General features: G+C 40.5%; 1 protein-coding gene across 2 annotated transcripts in view; it reads left to right on the top strand.

Moving 5' to 3' along the window:
* The window catches only part of FBN1 (fibrillin 1), a 440189-nt gene that overhangs the window by 137354 nt on the left and 286558 nt on the right, over positions 1–16277 (top strand). For both annotated transcript variants that reach the window (XM_069766028.1, XM_069766029.1), the window contains one exon: positions 8949–9044. In XM_069766028.1, the coding sequence (XP_069622129.1) occupies positions 8949–9044 (96 nt within the window). The remainder of the gene's footprint in view (positions 1–8948; positions 9045–16277) is intronic.

Below are 16277 nucleotides of genomic sequence, written 5' to 3'. Positions count from 1 at the left end.
ACCATAACCCTAATCAAAACCCTAAACCCAACACACCCCTAATCCTTATCTCAACCCTAACCTCAAACCTAACCCTAATCCCAATACACCCCTAATCCCAACCCTAACCTTAACCCTAATCCCAAACGTAACACTAATGCCAACCCTAACCCTAATACCAACCGTAACCTTAATCAAAATCTTAATCCCAACTCTAATCCTAACTTTAGCCCCAACCCTAGCCCTAACTTTAGACCCAACCCTAACGCTAACTTTAGCCCCAACCCTAACCCTAGCCCTATCTTTAGCCCCAACCCTAACCCTAACTTTAGCCCTAACCCTAACTTTAGCCCCAACCCTAACCCTAGCCCTAACCCTAACTTTAGCCCCAACCCTAACCCTAACTTGAGCCCCAACCCTAACCCTAACTTTAGCCCCAACCCTAACCCTAACTTTAGTCCAACTTCTCTAGTTGCCGTCCAGCAGATAATGGCAGGTGCACTGCGCATGTGCCCACCATTTTCTTACCGGAGGAAGAAGCCGGCGGCCAGGAGGGGACACAGGAAGACCCAGGGACACTAGTAAGTATAACAGGATCCCCGATCCACCTATTTCTCTGTCCTCTGATGTGCGATCACATCAGAGGACAGAGAATGACACATCGCTTTTTTTTGCGGCCGCCGGTAAACAGTTAATTACCGGTGATCGCAAAGCAGGGGTCGGTGAAAACCGACCCCTATCATGTTCTTTGGGGTCTCAGCTGCCCACGGCAGCCGAGACCGCAAAGATCTTCTGAGTTCCGGCCAGCGGGCACACTGCGCATGCGCCCCCAATTTTTTTTTCCAGAACAAGATGGCGGCGCCCATCGGGAGCCACGAGGAGCACCGGGGGAGATGGGTGAGTATCGGGGGGCAATCGGGGACCCCATTTCTCTGTCCTCTGATGTGCGCCAACCCCCTGCGTCACTTCCAGTTAGACGCTTCCTGTAGCACGTCTGTCTTCAGCGTGCCTTTTTAAGGCTGCCTCTTAGTGCTCTCTTCACTTCCTGGACTAGCGGTGGACACCGCGTCCTTTACAGTCCGTCACCGGGTAAGTTATTTGTACGCACAGCGGCACCACCGCAAATATATACTCTGCCTTCTTATGTACCATGGCTATTATTTAACCCCATAGTGCCGTTTTCAGGCCTCGTTATCTATCTACTTCAGCAAGCTGGGTATGTAACGTTTATATCTCACTATTCACCTGGAGGTCCCATACTGGCCAATGTAACACAGGGGTCTTGTATTATTCCTTCTCTATGCTACTATAGGTTTCCGCTTACTACCATTACCATAATGACCCATTACAATCTATGATTCTTGAGAGGGTAGGTACTTGTCCATCCACTTCTATTGTGGCACGTCGGTCTCACTAATAGTAATAACACGTCCAGTGACTTCACTCTGTTAGAGCACGCTTCTTATCTTCATGCTAGGATTGACTATGATGCTTGGACAAAATTTGGTTATTTTCTATATGAATCTTATGCTCCTGTTTATAACCATACACTGCTACTTACATGCTTTAACCCGCCTATCTTTGACCCACTTATGGGCTCATATTGTAAATACTTTATTTTGATTTTGGTATACGTATTATTTTTGTTGTTATAGTACATTGATGAAGTTCTATGTTTGACCGAAACGTCTGCTGTATGTACTCTCTTTATTAAATCTTCACTGCATCCCACTAAGTGTGTGCCAAGTTTATCTTCTACACTATATGGTTTAGGCGCCTACTTGAGCACCACTGACATAAGCTGTGCCTACGGTTATTTATCTATACAGTTTGGAGGGAGACTGCAAATGTGCATTGAAAACCCAATGGCAATGCAAGATAACTTGCTGCTTATTATAGAGCAACAGCAGGAGGGTTGAAACTGCAACTCAGTTCTATTATACAGTCAGAGGAGGCTGTGTCTGTGTCCTTTGTATAGTATATAGTGATAGACTTAAAAGAACTCTTTACAGAGAACTGGCTTGTTGTTTTCAAGAATCAGTCTATACAAGCAGCTTTCTTCCCCTTGTTGGTGGATAAACCCTTTAGCTACTCCTATGTCCTCCTCTTACACATTAAACTTTTATAAGCTGCTGTTTCCTCCTCCTTTATCTGTGCGGCACATCACTCATAGGCATCTTATTACAAGGCTGGTAAATAACAATATTCAGGAGAAAGTAAACTGGCTCCAAGTAAGCGATATTGTCGCCCAATTTGCATTTCACTGATTCGCTGTTCTTTGCAATGCATGAATTCACTGTTTCTGATTTTCTTTTGGTGAATTTATGAAAATAAAATAGCTGAATCAATTCTCCCATTCTATTCTATGGACCAGTGAGTCAACAAAAATGGCAAAGAAAGCCAAATCCTGCCAAATCTGAGCGCACGTCTCCACTTTATCATTCAGGTGCTATATAAGATCATCTCTTAAGGGTATTTTACCAGTTTTTGAGCTCATTCTGGGAAACTGAAAGTAAATTCTACGTATCTGTATGTATGACTGAATCATCTGATTTGCTAATGAGATATTTTTGACTTGAGAAAGGTTTCAGCTATTATCACTTATTTTTTACCATAACTGATAGGTCATATTTAAGGAACCCTCTTAACAGGCTACATCCACCTTACCATTTAATTATTTATTGATATGGTAGTTGATAAGTGTCTGATCTCTGCAGAATCTGACCCCTAAGAGCCCCCTGAGAACAAAGACAGCCGAGCTCTGCACTGGACTTTCTCCATCAGTCCCATAGACAATAAATAAAACAGTGGTGTGCATGTGTGATTATAACTCCATGTGGGACTTCAAAGCTCTGATCTTGGGATTGGTGAAGATCCGAACAATCAGATCCCAGGACCAGATACTATTGCCTATCCACAGGATATGTCATAAATTATTATGGTAGACCAAACCTTCTACTTTCTGACAGAGGTATGGACTTAACTAAAGATCAATTCTAGGATGACAGTCCAAGCACGTATTATCAATTATTATACAAAATGGGCAAATATAATAAGATATGCCTTTGTTGTATCTTCTGTGTATGTCTTATAGAGTGACTGAAAAATAAATGTATCACTTTTTCTACCAGCAGTTTTCCTTTACATTTGCTAAAGTTAACTTCTCTATATGGAAACAATATTGTGGAGCACCAGACTATGGATATGTGTATGTATTCAATGTGAATGAGCAGTTAAGCTTTTGCTTATTATCAGTAAAATAAAATCTTTATAGTTTAAGAGGGATATCCATTTAGTGTATCCAACACGGACAGCTGTTTCATTCTTGTGTGTCTCATCAAAAGATTTCTGGATTCTTGTTCTGGAATGGAAGTAGTCTGTGTAGCAGGACCCAACCCCATACAGAGAGAATCTTAAAAGGTCAGCTGTTTATGGTATGGCCCTGCAATCCTTTCCTAACTGATTATATTGCGCAAATTCAACATTATTCAGTGAAATTAGGACAGAAAACTGATTGTGTAGGTGCAGTTCTCCAACAACTACAAGTAAGCATTATGAATGCAAAAAAGAAAATTAGGGGAATACATGAGAAATTCAAAAAAATGTGGGCAAGTAGTGCATTTATTATGGTATATTTATATCCATCTGTTTTGTTAATTGTAGTGTTTTATAGGAGTTAATACATATCTTGCTTATTGCAAAACAAAACATAGTGATTCAGTAAAATTACTGGCATCTTATATGTAAGAAAATGTGATAAGTTTAGAAAAGTAACTGGAATAAAATTGTGACATTTCACAAGACCAATTCCTATTCACCCTGATTGAAAATTGGACAGCTATCATGTCCTATTGACTGCAGATTAGAGACAAATTGCGGTAGATGTTGTCTTCTTGTACCTTTTTTGGTCTACTTTGTCTTCTGTTTCTTAATGTCAAATTTAGACCTTATTTAAACATCCGTTTTTCGTATACTTGTTCTTTCCTTGGTTTTCACCAATTATATTCCGAAGGGCTCTCCACATGTCCATGTTTTTTTATGAACCATGTGTTTTTGAAAAAATCATAGAAACATATCCAGTTTTGATCTGAATCACAGACAAAAATTACCCATACAAGTCTATGGGTCAGTGAAAGTCACGGATGACACATCAATGCTATCTGTATGCCGTGCATTTTTAAAGAGAACTTGTCATCTGATACTTTCTGCCGAAACCACGGACAGCATGAATTAGAGCCTGGTTGCACAGTTGCAACCAAGTATATTACAGTGGGGAAAAAATGTATTTAGTCAGCCACCAATTGTGCAAGTTCTCCCACTTAAAAGGATAAGAGAGGCCTGTAATTGACATCATAGGTAGACCACACCTATGAGAGTCAAAATAGAGAAAACAAATCCAGAAAATCACCTTGTCTGATTTGGCAAGATTTATTTGTCAAATTATATTGGAAAATAAGTATTTGGTCACCTTAAAAAAACATGCAAGATTTCTGGCTCACAGACCTGCAAATTCTTGAAGAAGCTCTACTCATTACCTGTAGTAATGGCACCTGTTTTAACTTGTTATCTGTTTAAACGACACCTGTCCACTACCTCAAACAGTCACACTCCAAACTCCACTATGGTGAAGACCAATGAGCTGTTGAAGGACACCAGAAACAAAATTGTAGCCCTGCACCAGGCTGGGAAGACTGAATCTGCAATAGGCAAGCAGTTTGGTGTGATAAAATCAACTGTGGGAGCAATAATAAGAAAATGGAAGACATACAAGACCACTGATAATCTTCCTTGATCTGGGACTTCATGCAAGATATCACCCCGTGAGGTCAAAATGATCACAAGATTGGTGAGCAAAAATCCCAGAACCACACAGGGGGACCTGATGAATGACCTGCATAGAGCTAGGACCACCGTAACAAAGGCTACCATCAGTAACACACTACACCGCCAGGGACTCATATCCTGCAGTGGCAGATGTGACTTTTACATTGAGAGAAACCTGTCAATCGCCTCTAGCACAGCTGAGAAGAGCCAACTAGGGACAACACTATACTAGTCCCAACTCTGCCTTTGGTCCCTGGCCGGACATTGAAAGTTTATGTCCTCTGAAATGTTGGAGAAACATTTCTGAGAAAAAAAATTTATGGGGAAAATATACCTGGTTGCAGTCTCACTTCTAGGCCCTGATTCATGCTGCCTCTGGTGTGACAGAATGAATCAGATGACAGGTTACCTTTCAAATAAACCTGTGACTAGATTAATGCTGCCCAAACCACTGGCAGCATGAATAAGGGGTTAAGCTGAATAATTGCAGCCAGATTTGTTTTACTCCAAAACACTAGGACATTTCAGAGTAAACATAGTTTGAAAAGCCAGCCAGAGACTATAGGGAGAGACTTGACTAGTCTGACATTGTCTGGCCAGTTTTACCTGCCTCCCTACTTACACGCATGGAGAGACCTTTCAATCAACTGGTGGAAGAAGGGGAGAAGCCGGCCGGAGGCTGCGCCAAACAAGTCAGGTCTCTCCCTACAGTCCCCAGTGGGTTTTGAAACTATGTTTTCTCCGAAATGCTAGAGCAATTCTGACTAAAACATGCCTTGCTGCATCTATGCAGCCAGGCTTTGATTCATGCTGCCCGTGGTCCGGGCAGAATAATATCTGCTGACATGTTCCATTTAACATTGCAATGGGTAGGTAAAGCAGATTTTTCCTTTGCACACCTGATACTCTCAGATAAAACACTGGTAAAAACAAAGACACTGACCAAACAGTGATGAAAATCCAATCCAAAACACTGATTCAATCATTCCGTTTTGTTCATGTATGTGAGAAAAATTAACATCTGAATGCAGCCTTACATCCACTGTTTTAATTATTTTGTGTTTGGATATGTCTTGTAGTAATTTATATAGTGCCATACTTACAGTGGGGCAAAAAAGTATTTAGTCAGTCAGCAATAGTGCAAGTTCCACCACTTAAAAAGATGAGAGGCGTCTGTATTTTACATCATAGGTAAACCTCAACTATGGGAGACAAACTGAGAAAAAAAAATCCAGAAAATCACATTGTCTGTTTTTTTAACATTTTATTTGCATATTATGGTGGAAAATAAGTATTTGGTCAGAAACAAAATTTCATCTCAATACTTTGTAATATATCCTTTGTTGGCAATGACAGAGGTCAAACGTTTTCTGTAAGTCTTCACAAGGTTGCCACACACTGTTGTTGGTATGTTGGCCCATTCCTCCATGCAGATCTCCTCTAGAGCAGTGATGTTTTTGGCTTTTCGCTTGGCAACACGGACTTTCAACTCCCTCCAAAGGTTTTCTATAGGGTTGAGATCTGGAGACTGGCTAGGCCACTCCAGGACCTTGAAATGCTTCTTACGAAGCCACTCCTTCGTTGCCCTGGCGGTGTGCTTTGGATCATTGTCATGTTGAAAGACCCAGCCACGTTTCATCTTCAATGCCCTTGCTGATGGAAGGAGGTTTGCACTCAAAATCTCACGATACATGGCCCCATTCATTCTTTCATGTACCCGGATCAGTCGTCCTGGCCCCTTTGCAGAGAAACAGCCCCAAAGCATGATGTTTCCACCACCATGCTTTACAGTAGGTATGGTGTTTGATGGATGCAACTCAGTATTCTTTTTCCTCCAAACACGACAAGTTGTGTTTCTACCAAACAGTTCCAGTTTGGTTTCATCAGACCATAGGACATTCTCCCAAAACTCCTCTGGATCATCCAAATGCTCTCTAGCAAACTTCAGACGGGCCCGGACATGTACTGGCTTAAGCAGTGGGACACGTCTGGCACTGCAGGATCTGAGTCCATGGTGGCGTAGTGTGTTACTTATGGTAGGCCTTGTTACATTGGTCCCAGCTCTCTGCAGTTCATTCACTAGGTCCCCCCGAGTGGTTCTGGGATTTTTGCTCACCGTTCTTGTGATCATTCTGACCCCACGGGGTGGGATTTTGCGTGGAGCCCCAGATCGAGGGAGATTATCAGTGGTCTTGTATGTCTTCCATTTTCTAATTATTGCTCCCACTGTTGATTTCTTCACTCCAAGCTGGTTGGCTATTGCAGATTCAGTCTTCCCAGCCTGGTGCAGGGCTACAATTTTGTTTCTGGTGTCCTTTGACAGCTCTTTGGTCTTCACCATAGTGGAGTTTGGAGTCAGACTGTTTGAGGGTGTGCACAGGTGTCTTTTTATACTGATAACAAGTTTAAACAGGTGCCATTACTACAGGTAATGAGTGGAGGAAAGAGGAGACTCTTAAAGAAGAAGTTACAGGTCTGTGAGAGCCAGAAATCTTGATTGTTTGTTTCTGACCAAATACTTATTTTCCACCATAATATGCAAAAAAAATGATAAAAAAACAGACAATGTGATTTTCTGGATTTTTTTTTCTCAGTTTGTCTCCCATAGTTGAGGTCTACCTATGATGTAAATTACAGATGCCTCTCATCTTTTTAAGCGGTGGAACTTGCACTATTGCTGACTGACTAAATACTTTTTTGCCCCACTGTATCTGTTTAGCTGTCGAAATTGGAAAATATATGACAAGCTTTTTTTATTTCAATCTTTTTTTAGCTTACTTTATACACTGAAGCACTACATTGGGTATTATAGTGTAGCCCAGGAAAATTAGTCCCATGACCTGGGTGCGACTTCCATCTATAGCTATACTACCCCTCATTATTCCAATTGCATTTCCTGCTAAAAAAAAATTTCAAAAATATTTTTTTCCCAGTATTTAAGCAAAGATTGACTGTATAGGACCCATAAATAGAAACTCTGATTAAACATTATATCTTTTGAGCATGCGAGCATGTTTTAACTAAAATATATTAAGTATATATAAAAAAACTGCATTTCATAAGACAGTGATGATACACTGATACACTGATGATACTTTTCTTTTTTAAGGTAATCTACCAGCATGATTTCACTCCACTATTTATATGCACTTTAGCTTTTTAAAATGCAAGTCCAACAATGCCTTTACATGGCCAGTCCCTTCCTCTGTTATTGAGAAGTCAGTGTTTTAATTGATATGCAAATGAATAACTATTGTAGATCTGAAGCTTCTGTAACCTCAGCTCTTTTCCCCAATAAAACAGCCTCCTCTTGTTTGACTGTCATCCTCTATGGTGTATGACTTCAGGCATCAGAATTGTCAGTCTAATACAGGGGTGGGGAACTTCAGGCGCCAGGGCCATTTACGGCCCTCGATAACTTTTTATCAGTCCCCTGAGCAGATTCTCAGGGACCGCATTTTTGGGCAGGGACATGTATTTTGATTACAACCAGCTCATTAATTTCATCTTGCTCTGTCAGTACACACACAGTGTTCACTACTGAACACTGAAGGGCATGCAATGAAAGATTACGTCCTGAAACCAGTGCCAGAGTCGGGATGCACTTTGTGGGCGGAGTCTGTACAGCCCCCGCAGGATGGTATAACTATCCAAACGGCCCTTGGCAGAAAAATGATTCCCCACCCCTGGCCTAATAGGAGGCGGCACTGGGCGGGGAATAGAGCTGGAGTGACATAGGTTTCAAATTGACAATAACTCTTCAGTCTCATTTACATATCAAATGCAGATTTCTCAGTAGTGGAGAAACAGCCTCACCATGTAAAGGTATTGCTGGACTTGTCTTTGAAATAATTACATGCACATATAAATAGTTTAGGGGTGAAATTCCTTTTAAGTATTGCATTTTTTAAATATTGAAACTTACAGCAGAAATTAGGGATGGAAGGTATATAGATCAGTATACTTTATTATGTAAAGCCGTCCAAGAAAAACATTATGACATAATAACATGCATGAGTACTGGAGTTTGAATATTGCTATATCTTGGTATCTTGGATATCTGCTTTTTTGATAATAATATAATATAGTTTTTGTATAGTTTTGTTTTTTACATATGTGTAACATTTTCATGATTCTGTTTTCAGTTCAACAGTGTAACATCAGATGTATGAATGGTGGCTCCTGCGGCGATGACCACTGTATTTGTCAGAAGGGTTATACGGGAACACATTGTGGCCAACGTAAGTACTTTTTTTTATACCCAATTACTTAATCACAATAATATTTAGATTTTTCAGAACTACAAATTTCAGCAGAAAACATCACATACTCAGAGGAACCCATCTCACTGATGTTTAGGGTTGACCAGTGCGACCCTTACATAAAATCCATATCAAAATGGTAAGCAGGATATAATGACTACCCTGGTGACACTTAATGTAAGGTGACCCTTACATAAAGGTTCGCAAGGGTGGCCTTTATATCCTGCTTACTACTTTAATGTGGATTTTATGTAAGGGTCGCACAAGTCAAGGTGTTTTTTCTTGACCGTAAACATCAGTGAGATAGGTTCACCTGAGTCTCTGTGTAATGTTACTCCCTTCAGATGCCTCCCATTCAGGCAACGTACCCTCAGATGACATAGGAAGCTCAGTTGCAAAGCACTAGCAAGGAAGGACTCAGCCCATTTTATAAAAATGAAGTTAAACTTTTCTAGTGAAACATACAATGATTACGGAAAGTATTCAGACCCATTTAAATTTTTAACTCTTTGTTTTATTGCAGCCATTTGGTAAATTCAAAGAGTTCATTTTTTTTCTCATTAATGTACACTCTGAACCCCAACGTGACTGAAAAAAAGAGAAATGTAGTAATTTTTGCAAATTTATTAAAAAAGAAAAAAACTGAAATATCACATGGTTATAAGTATTCAGACCCTTTGCTCAGACACTCATATTTAAGTCACATGCTGTCCATTTCCTTGTGATCCTCTTTGAGATGGTTCTACTCCTTCAGTGGAGTCCATCTGTGTTTAATTAAACTAATAGGACTTGATTTAGAAAGGCACACACCTGTCTATATAAGACCTCACAGCTCACAGTTAATGTCAGACCAAATGAAAATCATAAGGTCAAAGGAACTGGCCAAGTAGCTCAGAGACAGAATTGTGGCAAGGCACAGATCTGGCCAAGGTTACAACATAATTTATGCAGTACTCAAGGTTCCTAAGAGCACAGTGGCCTCCATAATCCTTAAATGGAAGAACTCTGGGATCACCAGACGTCTTCCTTGACCTGTTCGTCCAGCCAAACTGAGCGATTATGGGAGAAGAGCCTTGGTGAGAGAGGTAAAGAAGAACCCCAAGATCACTGTGGCTGAGCTCCAGAGATGCAGTAGGGAGATGGGAGAAAGTTCCACAAAGTCAACTATCACTGTAGCCCTCCACCAGTTGGGCATACAGTGGGGCAAAAAAGTATTTAGTCAGTCAGCAATAGTGCAAGTTCCACCACTTAAAAAGATGAGAGGCGTCTGTAATTTACATCATAGGTAAACCTCAACTATGGGAGACAAACTGAGAAAAAAAAATCCAGAAAATCACATTGTCTGTTTTTTTAACATTTTATTTGCATATTATGGTGGAAAATAAGTATTTGGTCAGAAACAAAATTTCATCTCAATACTTTGTAATATATCCTTTGTTGGCAATGACAGAGGTCAAACGTTTTCTGTAAGTCTTCACAAGGTTGCCACACACTGTTGTTGGTATGTTGGCCCATTCCTCCATGCAGATCTCCTCTAGAGCAGTGATGTTTTTGGCTTTTCGCTTGGCAACACAGACTTTCAACTCCCTCCAAAGGTTTTCTATAGGGTTGAGATCTGGAGACTGGCTAGGCCACTCCAGGACCTTGAAATGCTTCTTACGAAGCCACTCCTTCGTTGCCCTGGCGGTGTGCTTTGGATCATTGTCATGTTGAAAGACCCAGCCACGTTTCATCTTCAATGCCCTTGCTGATGGAAGGAGGTTTGCACTCAAAATCTCACGATACATGGCCCCATTCATTCTTTCATGTACCCGGATCAGTCGTCCTGGCCCCTTTGCAGAGAAACAGCCCCAAAGCATGATGTTTCCACCACCATGCTTTACAGTAGGTATGGTGTTTGATGGATGCAACTCAGTATTCTTTTTCCTCCAAACACGACAAGTTGTGTTTCTACCAAACAGTTCCAGTTTGGTTTCATCAGACCATAGGACATTCTCCCAAAACTCCTCTGGATCATCCAAATGCTCTCTAGCAAACTTCAGACGGGCCCGGACATGTACTGGCTTAAGCAGTGGGACACGTCTGGCACTGCAGGATCTGAGTCCATGGTGGCGTAGTGTGTTACTTATGGTAGGCCTTGTTACATTGGTCCCAGCTCTCTGCAGTTCATTCACTAGGTCCCCCCGAGTGGTTCTGGGATTTTTGCTCACCGTTCTTGTGATCATTCTGACCCCACGGGGTGGGATTTTGCGTGGAGCCCCAGATCGAGGGAGATTATCAGTGGTCTTGTATGTCTTCCATTTTCTAATTATTGCTCCCACTGTTGATTTCTTCACTCCAAGCTGGTTGGCTATTGCAGATTCAGTCTTCCCAGCCTGGTGCAGGGCTACAATTTTGTTTCTGGTGTCCTTTGACAGCTCTTTGGTCTTCACCATAGTGGAGTTTGGAGTCAGACTGTTTGAGGGTGTGCACAGGTGTCTTTTTATACTGATAACAAGTTTAAACAGGTGCCATTACTACAGGTAATGAGTGGAGGAAAGAGGAGACTCTTAAAGAAGAAGTTACAGGTCTGTGAGAGCCAGAAATCTTGATTGTTTGTTTCTGACCAAATACTTATTTTCCACCATAATATGCAAAAAAAATGATAAAAAAACAGGCAATGTGATTTTCTGGATTTTTTTTTCTCAGTTTGTCTCCCATAGTTGAGGTCTACCTATGATGTAAATTACAGATGCCTCTCATCTTTTTCAGCGGTGGAACTTGCACTATTGCTGACTGACTAAATACTTTTTTGCCCCACTGTATATGGCAGAGTGGCCCGATGAAGCCTCTCCTCAGTGCAAGACATATGAAAGCCCGCATAGAGTTTGCTAAAAAAACACATGAAGGAATCCAGGACTATGAGAAATAAGATTATCTGGTCTGATGAGACGAAGATAGACTGTGTGGAGAAAAGCAGCATCAATACAATCCCAACAGTGAAACATGGTGGTGGCAGCATCATGCTATGGGAGTGATTTTCATCTGCAGGGGCAGGACAACTGGTTGTCATTGAAGGAAACATGAATGTGCTAAGCACAGAGATATCCTGGATGAAAACCTTTTCCAGAGGGCGCTGGACCTCAGACTTGGCCAAATGTTCACCATCCAACAAGACAATGACCCTAAGCACACAGCTAAAATAACAAAGGAGTGGCTTCAGAACAACTCTGTGACCATTCTTGACTGGCCCAGCTAGTGCCCTGACCTAAACCCAATTGAGCATCTCTGGAGAGACCTGAAAATGGCTGTCCACCAACGTTCACCATCCAACTTGATGGAACTGGAGAGGATCTGCAAGGAAGAATGGCAGAGGATCCCCAAATCCAGGTGTGAAAAACTTGTTGCATCATTCCCAAGAAGACTCATGGCTGTACTAGCTGAAAAGTGTGCTTCTACTCAATCCTGAGCAAAGGGTCTGAATACTTTGACCATGTGATATTTCAGTTTTTCTTTTTTAATAAATTTGCAAAAATTTCTACATTTCTATTTTTTTTCAGTCAAGACATGGTGGAGAGTGAATGTAAATGAGGAAAAAATTAACTTTTTGAATTTACCAAATGGCTGCAATGAAACAAAGAGTGAAAAATGTAAAGGGGTCTGAATACTTTCCGTACCCGCTGTATGTGCAGTAGGAATCAAATACAAACCTTGTTCTTCACAACTTCTGTTTTACACAGAGGTACAGGCATAATGGTCACATGTGGCAGCACATTACTTATTAGCAACAACATTTCAGCATTACGGAATGACTAACTGGAATACTCAGTTTTTTCTATCTGTCCTCCACTAATCAAAACCCACTTCCATGCGGCAACTGTGACTCAGCCTGGCAAATTTAGTATCTCTTTACTAAGACCCCAAGTTGAGCCTACCCTTTCCTCTTCATTTCCATTTCACCTAAGCCATTTTAGGGTTACCCAAAACCCACAGCTATACCTGTTTTGCCCCCCCTCTGTACAAACTGCTGCTCAGCTCTTCTTCCTTGTCTGTTCTGTCTCAGGTTGTTTGCGACTGATCTGCAACAAAAAGTCGACGTTCTGGTGGAAGTAATGGGAGCCGGCACTCCTGTGACGCTAAATTTTCTGATTGGCTGTCATTTGATGTAAACTGACGGTGTTTTGAAGCCTAAACCGTGCCCACCCTAACCAAACCCTGGCCGCACCAATTCAATTAGCTGGCTGCAAGTAGAGTTTTGGCCACAGGTTTCAGCAGCGTTAATTAAATGTTAAATTCATGTTCATCTATGATGAACACATATTTAAAAGGGATTTATTTAGGATCTAAGAGACCCTGCTCTTTTTGGAAAGCAGAGCCTAGTGATCGAGATCACCAGAAAGAGTCGGACTGCCCAATAATACTAACCTAGAAGCAACTCGCTTGTTACTTCAAAAAGCTCCTCTTATGGCAAGACTAGCTAATTATTAACTACTGTGCCCTGCATCTACACTGATACTTTCATTTTTCCAACACAACTGCATGTTAATCACACATTAATGCAGCTATATAACACATATCAGCTCTATAAGGTTACGTCTCTTTCCACTGTCTTACATTCATCTTTTCAGATTGCGCTGGACAAACAAACCTTTCTTTATAACATATATGGTAGGTGTAGACTCATTTTTCATCTGAGGTCCACATTAGATAGATTCTGCTTTGTAGAAATCTAAAATTGACTTACACATTAGGCTATGTTCACATCTGCGTCAAATGATCCACCAATTAATCATTGTGTCATTTATCAAGTTGGAATTTTTTTGGCTGGTATCTGTGAATAATTTAATAACTAATCATGCAATTTGGTCTGGCAAATTAATGGTAGATGGTTCATAGAAATGATTCTCCATACCATTGATGTTCTGGATAGTGACTGGACTTTTTATGGGCAGTTTAGTGCTACAACCAACAAAGGTTTTTGCTGTGTTACACTCATAATGGCACTTGCAATGAGGTGGTCACAGAGTAGGACACTGTATTAATGCCCTGTGGTATCCTAAGGTGGTGACAAATTAGCGTATGTATACTGGAGCCTGATATTCTAACAGAACTTCATCAAACTGTGGAATAGTCTTTGCAGCCTCCCAATGAGACCATCCTGTGCATTCATTGGGAGATGGGACAAGAATATTGGCACTGTCTGTGGCAGTCATGCACAGATCCAAACAAAAGAGCATTGTGGGCTACATCTACCGTAGTTTCCAGTTATTGTTAACAGTCATGGACAACCGTTGTTTTTTCCATCAAAGGGCTTGTCTCAAGTTCTTATGTGATTAAAATCACAAAGTGCTTTTAAAAACAAGCAACCTATTAAAAATCCTCAATAATAGATTATTTTTTAATTCTGTAGTGTAAAGGTCTTTGCCTAAGTTACCGACCAACCTGTGGTCTCATATCTAGGTATCTGATCAGCCCTAGTGCTCCTGCACTTCCCCAATGCTCCGTAGGCAAAACCGCCTCTGCTGGAAGCCTGGGAGAGGGCTCTCTTCAGACCGGATTGAAGATCGAACTGTCAATCTTCAGGAGTGCACTGCCACCTGAAAATACAGGAAGTCAGGCTGGGAGCGGTGTTCTCGTGAATAAAACAACTTGAGAAATTTTTGCTATGCTTTTGGATAATAAATAGTGATGAGCAAGTATACTCGTTGCTCGGATTTTCCCGAGCACGCTCGGTTGCTCTCCAAGTATTTGTAACTGCTCGGATATTTAGTTTTTGTTGATTCAGCTGAATGATTTACAGCTTCTAGACAGGCTGAGTACATGTGGGGGTTGCCTGGTTGCTAGGGAATCTCCACATGTAATCAAGCTGTCTATCAGCTGTAAGCCATTCAGCTGCGGAGAAGAAAACTAAGTCTCCGAGCACTAACAAATACTCGGAGATCACCCGAGCGTGATCGGGAAAACCCGAGCAATGAGTATATTTACTCATCACTAATTATAAACCCTTTTCAAAAACATAAATTCCTTAAAAACTTGGAGTTTTCTTTTCAAAAGCTCAGCAAAAAGTCTTTTTTTGGAGCATTTGGCCATTGTTTTTTCGTAAAAGAATTCTTTCAGTGCTTCATTATTCAATGAAGTGGGAAAAAAACAACAGGGAAAAAAGGCATGACAAAAACCATAGGAAAACCCTCCAAAACAATCCCAGGCCAAAACCATTAGAAAAATTCTCAGGAAACTGACAATACAAGCTTCTGGAAAAAAAACCCAAAGTTTCCTGAAGTGTCTTCGGCTTTAAAAACCCAGTGGGTTCTCCAGAGTTTAAAAAATGCCGTGTGCACAAACCCAAAGTCTACAAAGTAGTGCAAGTTCCTACAATGAGTATTTGGTGTGTTTTGATGTTCCTAATTTTCAGCAGCACTTCTGCACCAATTAGCTAAAAAAAAATTTTTTGCGGGTTTTTTTTTTACATGCTTCTTTCAGATATGGTTTTGGCACTATTTTATCTTTCATTTTTTAAATAAAACTGCTTTGTTTTGGAAACTTGCACTTAATTCGCTTCGGTGAAACTTTATTAATAAGGTCTTATGCGGATTACATGCGTTTCAGTGTGTTTCTGCAGCAGTAAGGTAAAAAAAAATGCAGATTTTTTACATGTGGATTTTGTTCATAACATTCAACTGTTTAGAGAGAATCCGCAAAAAAAAAACACAATTTTTTTACTCTTTGTTAAAAAAAACCAGCACGGTGGGCATTAAATTTCTATAAATCCCCTCCAAATTCCTGGAATTGTAATTTGCTGCAATTTTTGTATAACGAAAATACACAACATCGGAAATGCACCAAATACTCATCCTGGAAACTGAGCCTTAGTGTTTGTTCCACGAACGTCCAAACACATTCATTAGGGAGGGAAATGGAAATATTCCTAAAGTTACTCAAGAAGTGGAGATCTGACCTGAACTAAGTGTTAGAGGACAAATGTCATTTTGTATACAATTTGGGATATACCGGTAATTAAATTGTGATGAAATATTCAGTGAGCTTAGAAATATGTGTATATATACAACGTATACATATATATGTACCGTATATATATATATATATATGCATAAATATGAATATAGTGTCTATCCAGAACACCATATATAATGTGTTTTAAAAATTATGCTCAGTTCCATTACTTTTATGTTTTTCAATGTATTCTTTAAGGATATAAATCTAAAACCTTGTACC

The sequence above is a fragment of the Ranitomeya imitator genome, chromosome 4, assembly GCF_032444005.1.
Source record: "Ranitomeya imitator isolate aRanImi1 chromosome 4, aRanImi1.pri, whole genome shotgun sequence".
NCBI classification, from domain to species: Eukaryota; Metazoa; Chordata; class Amphibia; order Anura; family Dendrobatidae; genus Ranitomeya; species Ranitomeya imitator.
The sequence above is the reverse complement of the archived record's forward strand: the minus strand, read 5'-3'. Positions and strand labels throughout refer to the sequence as shown.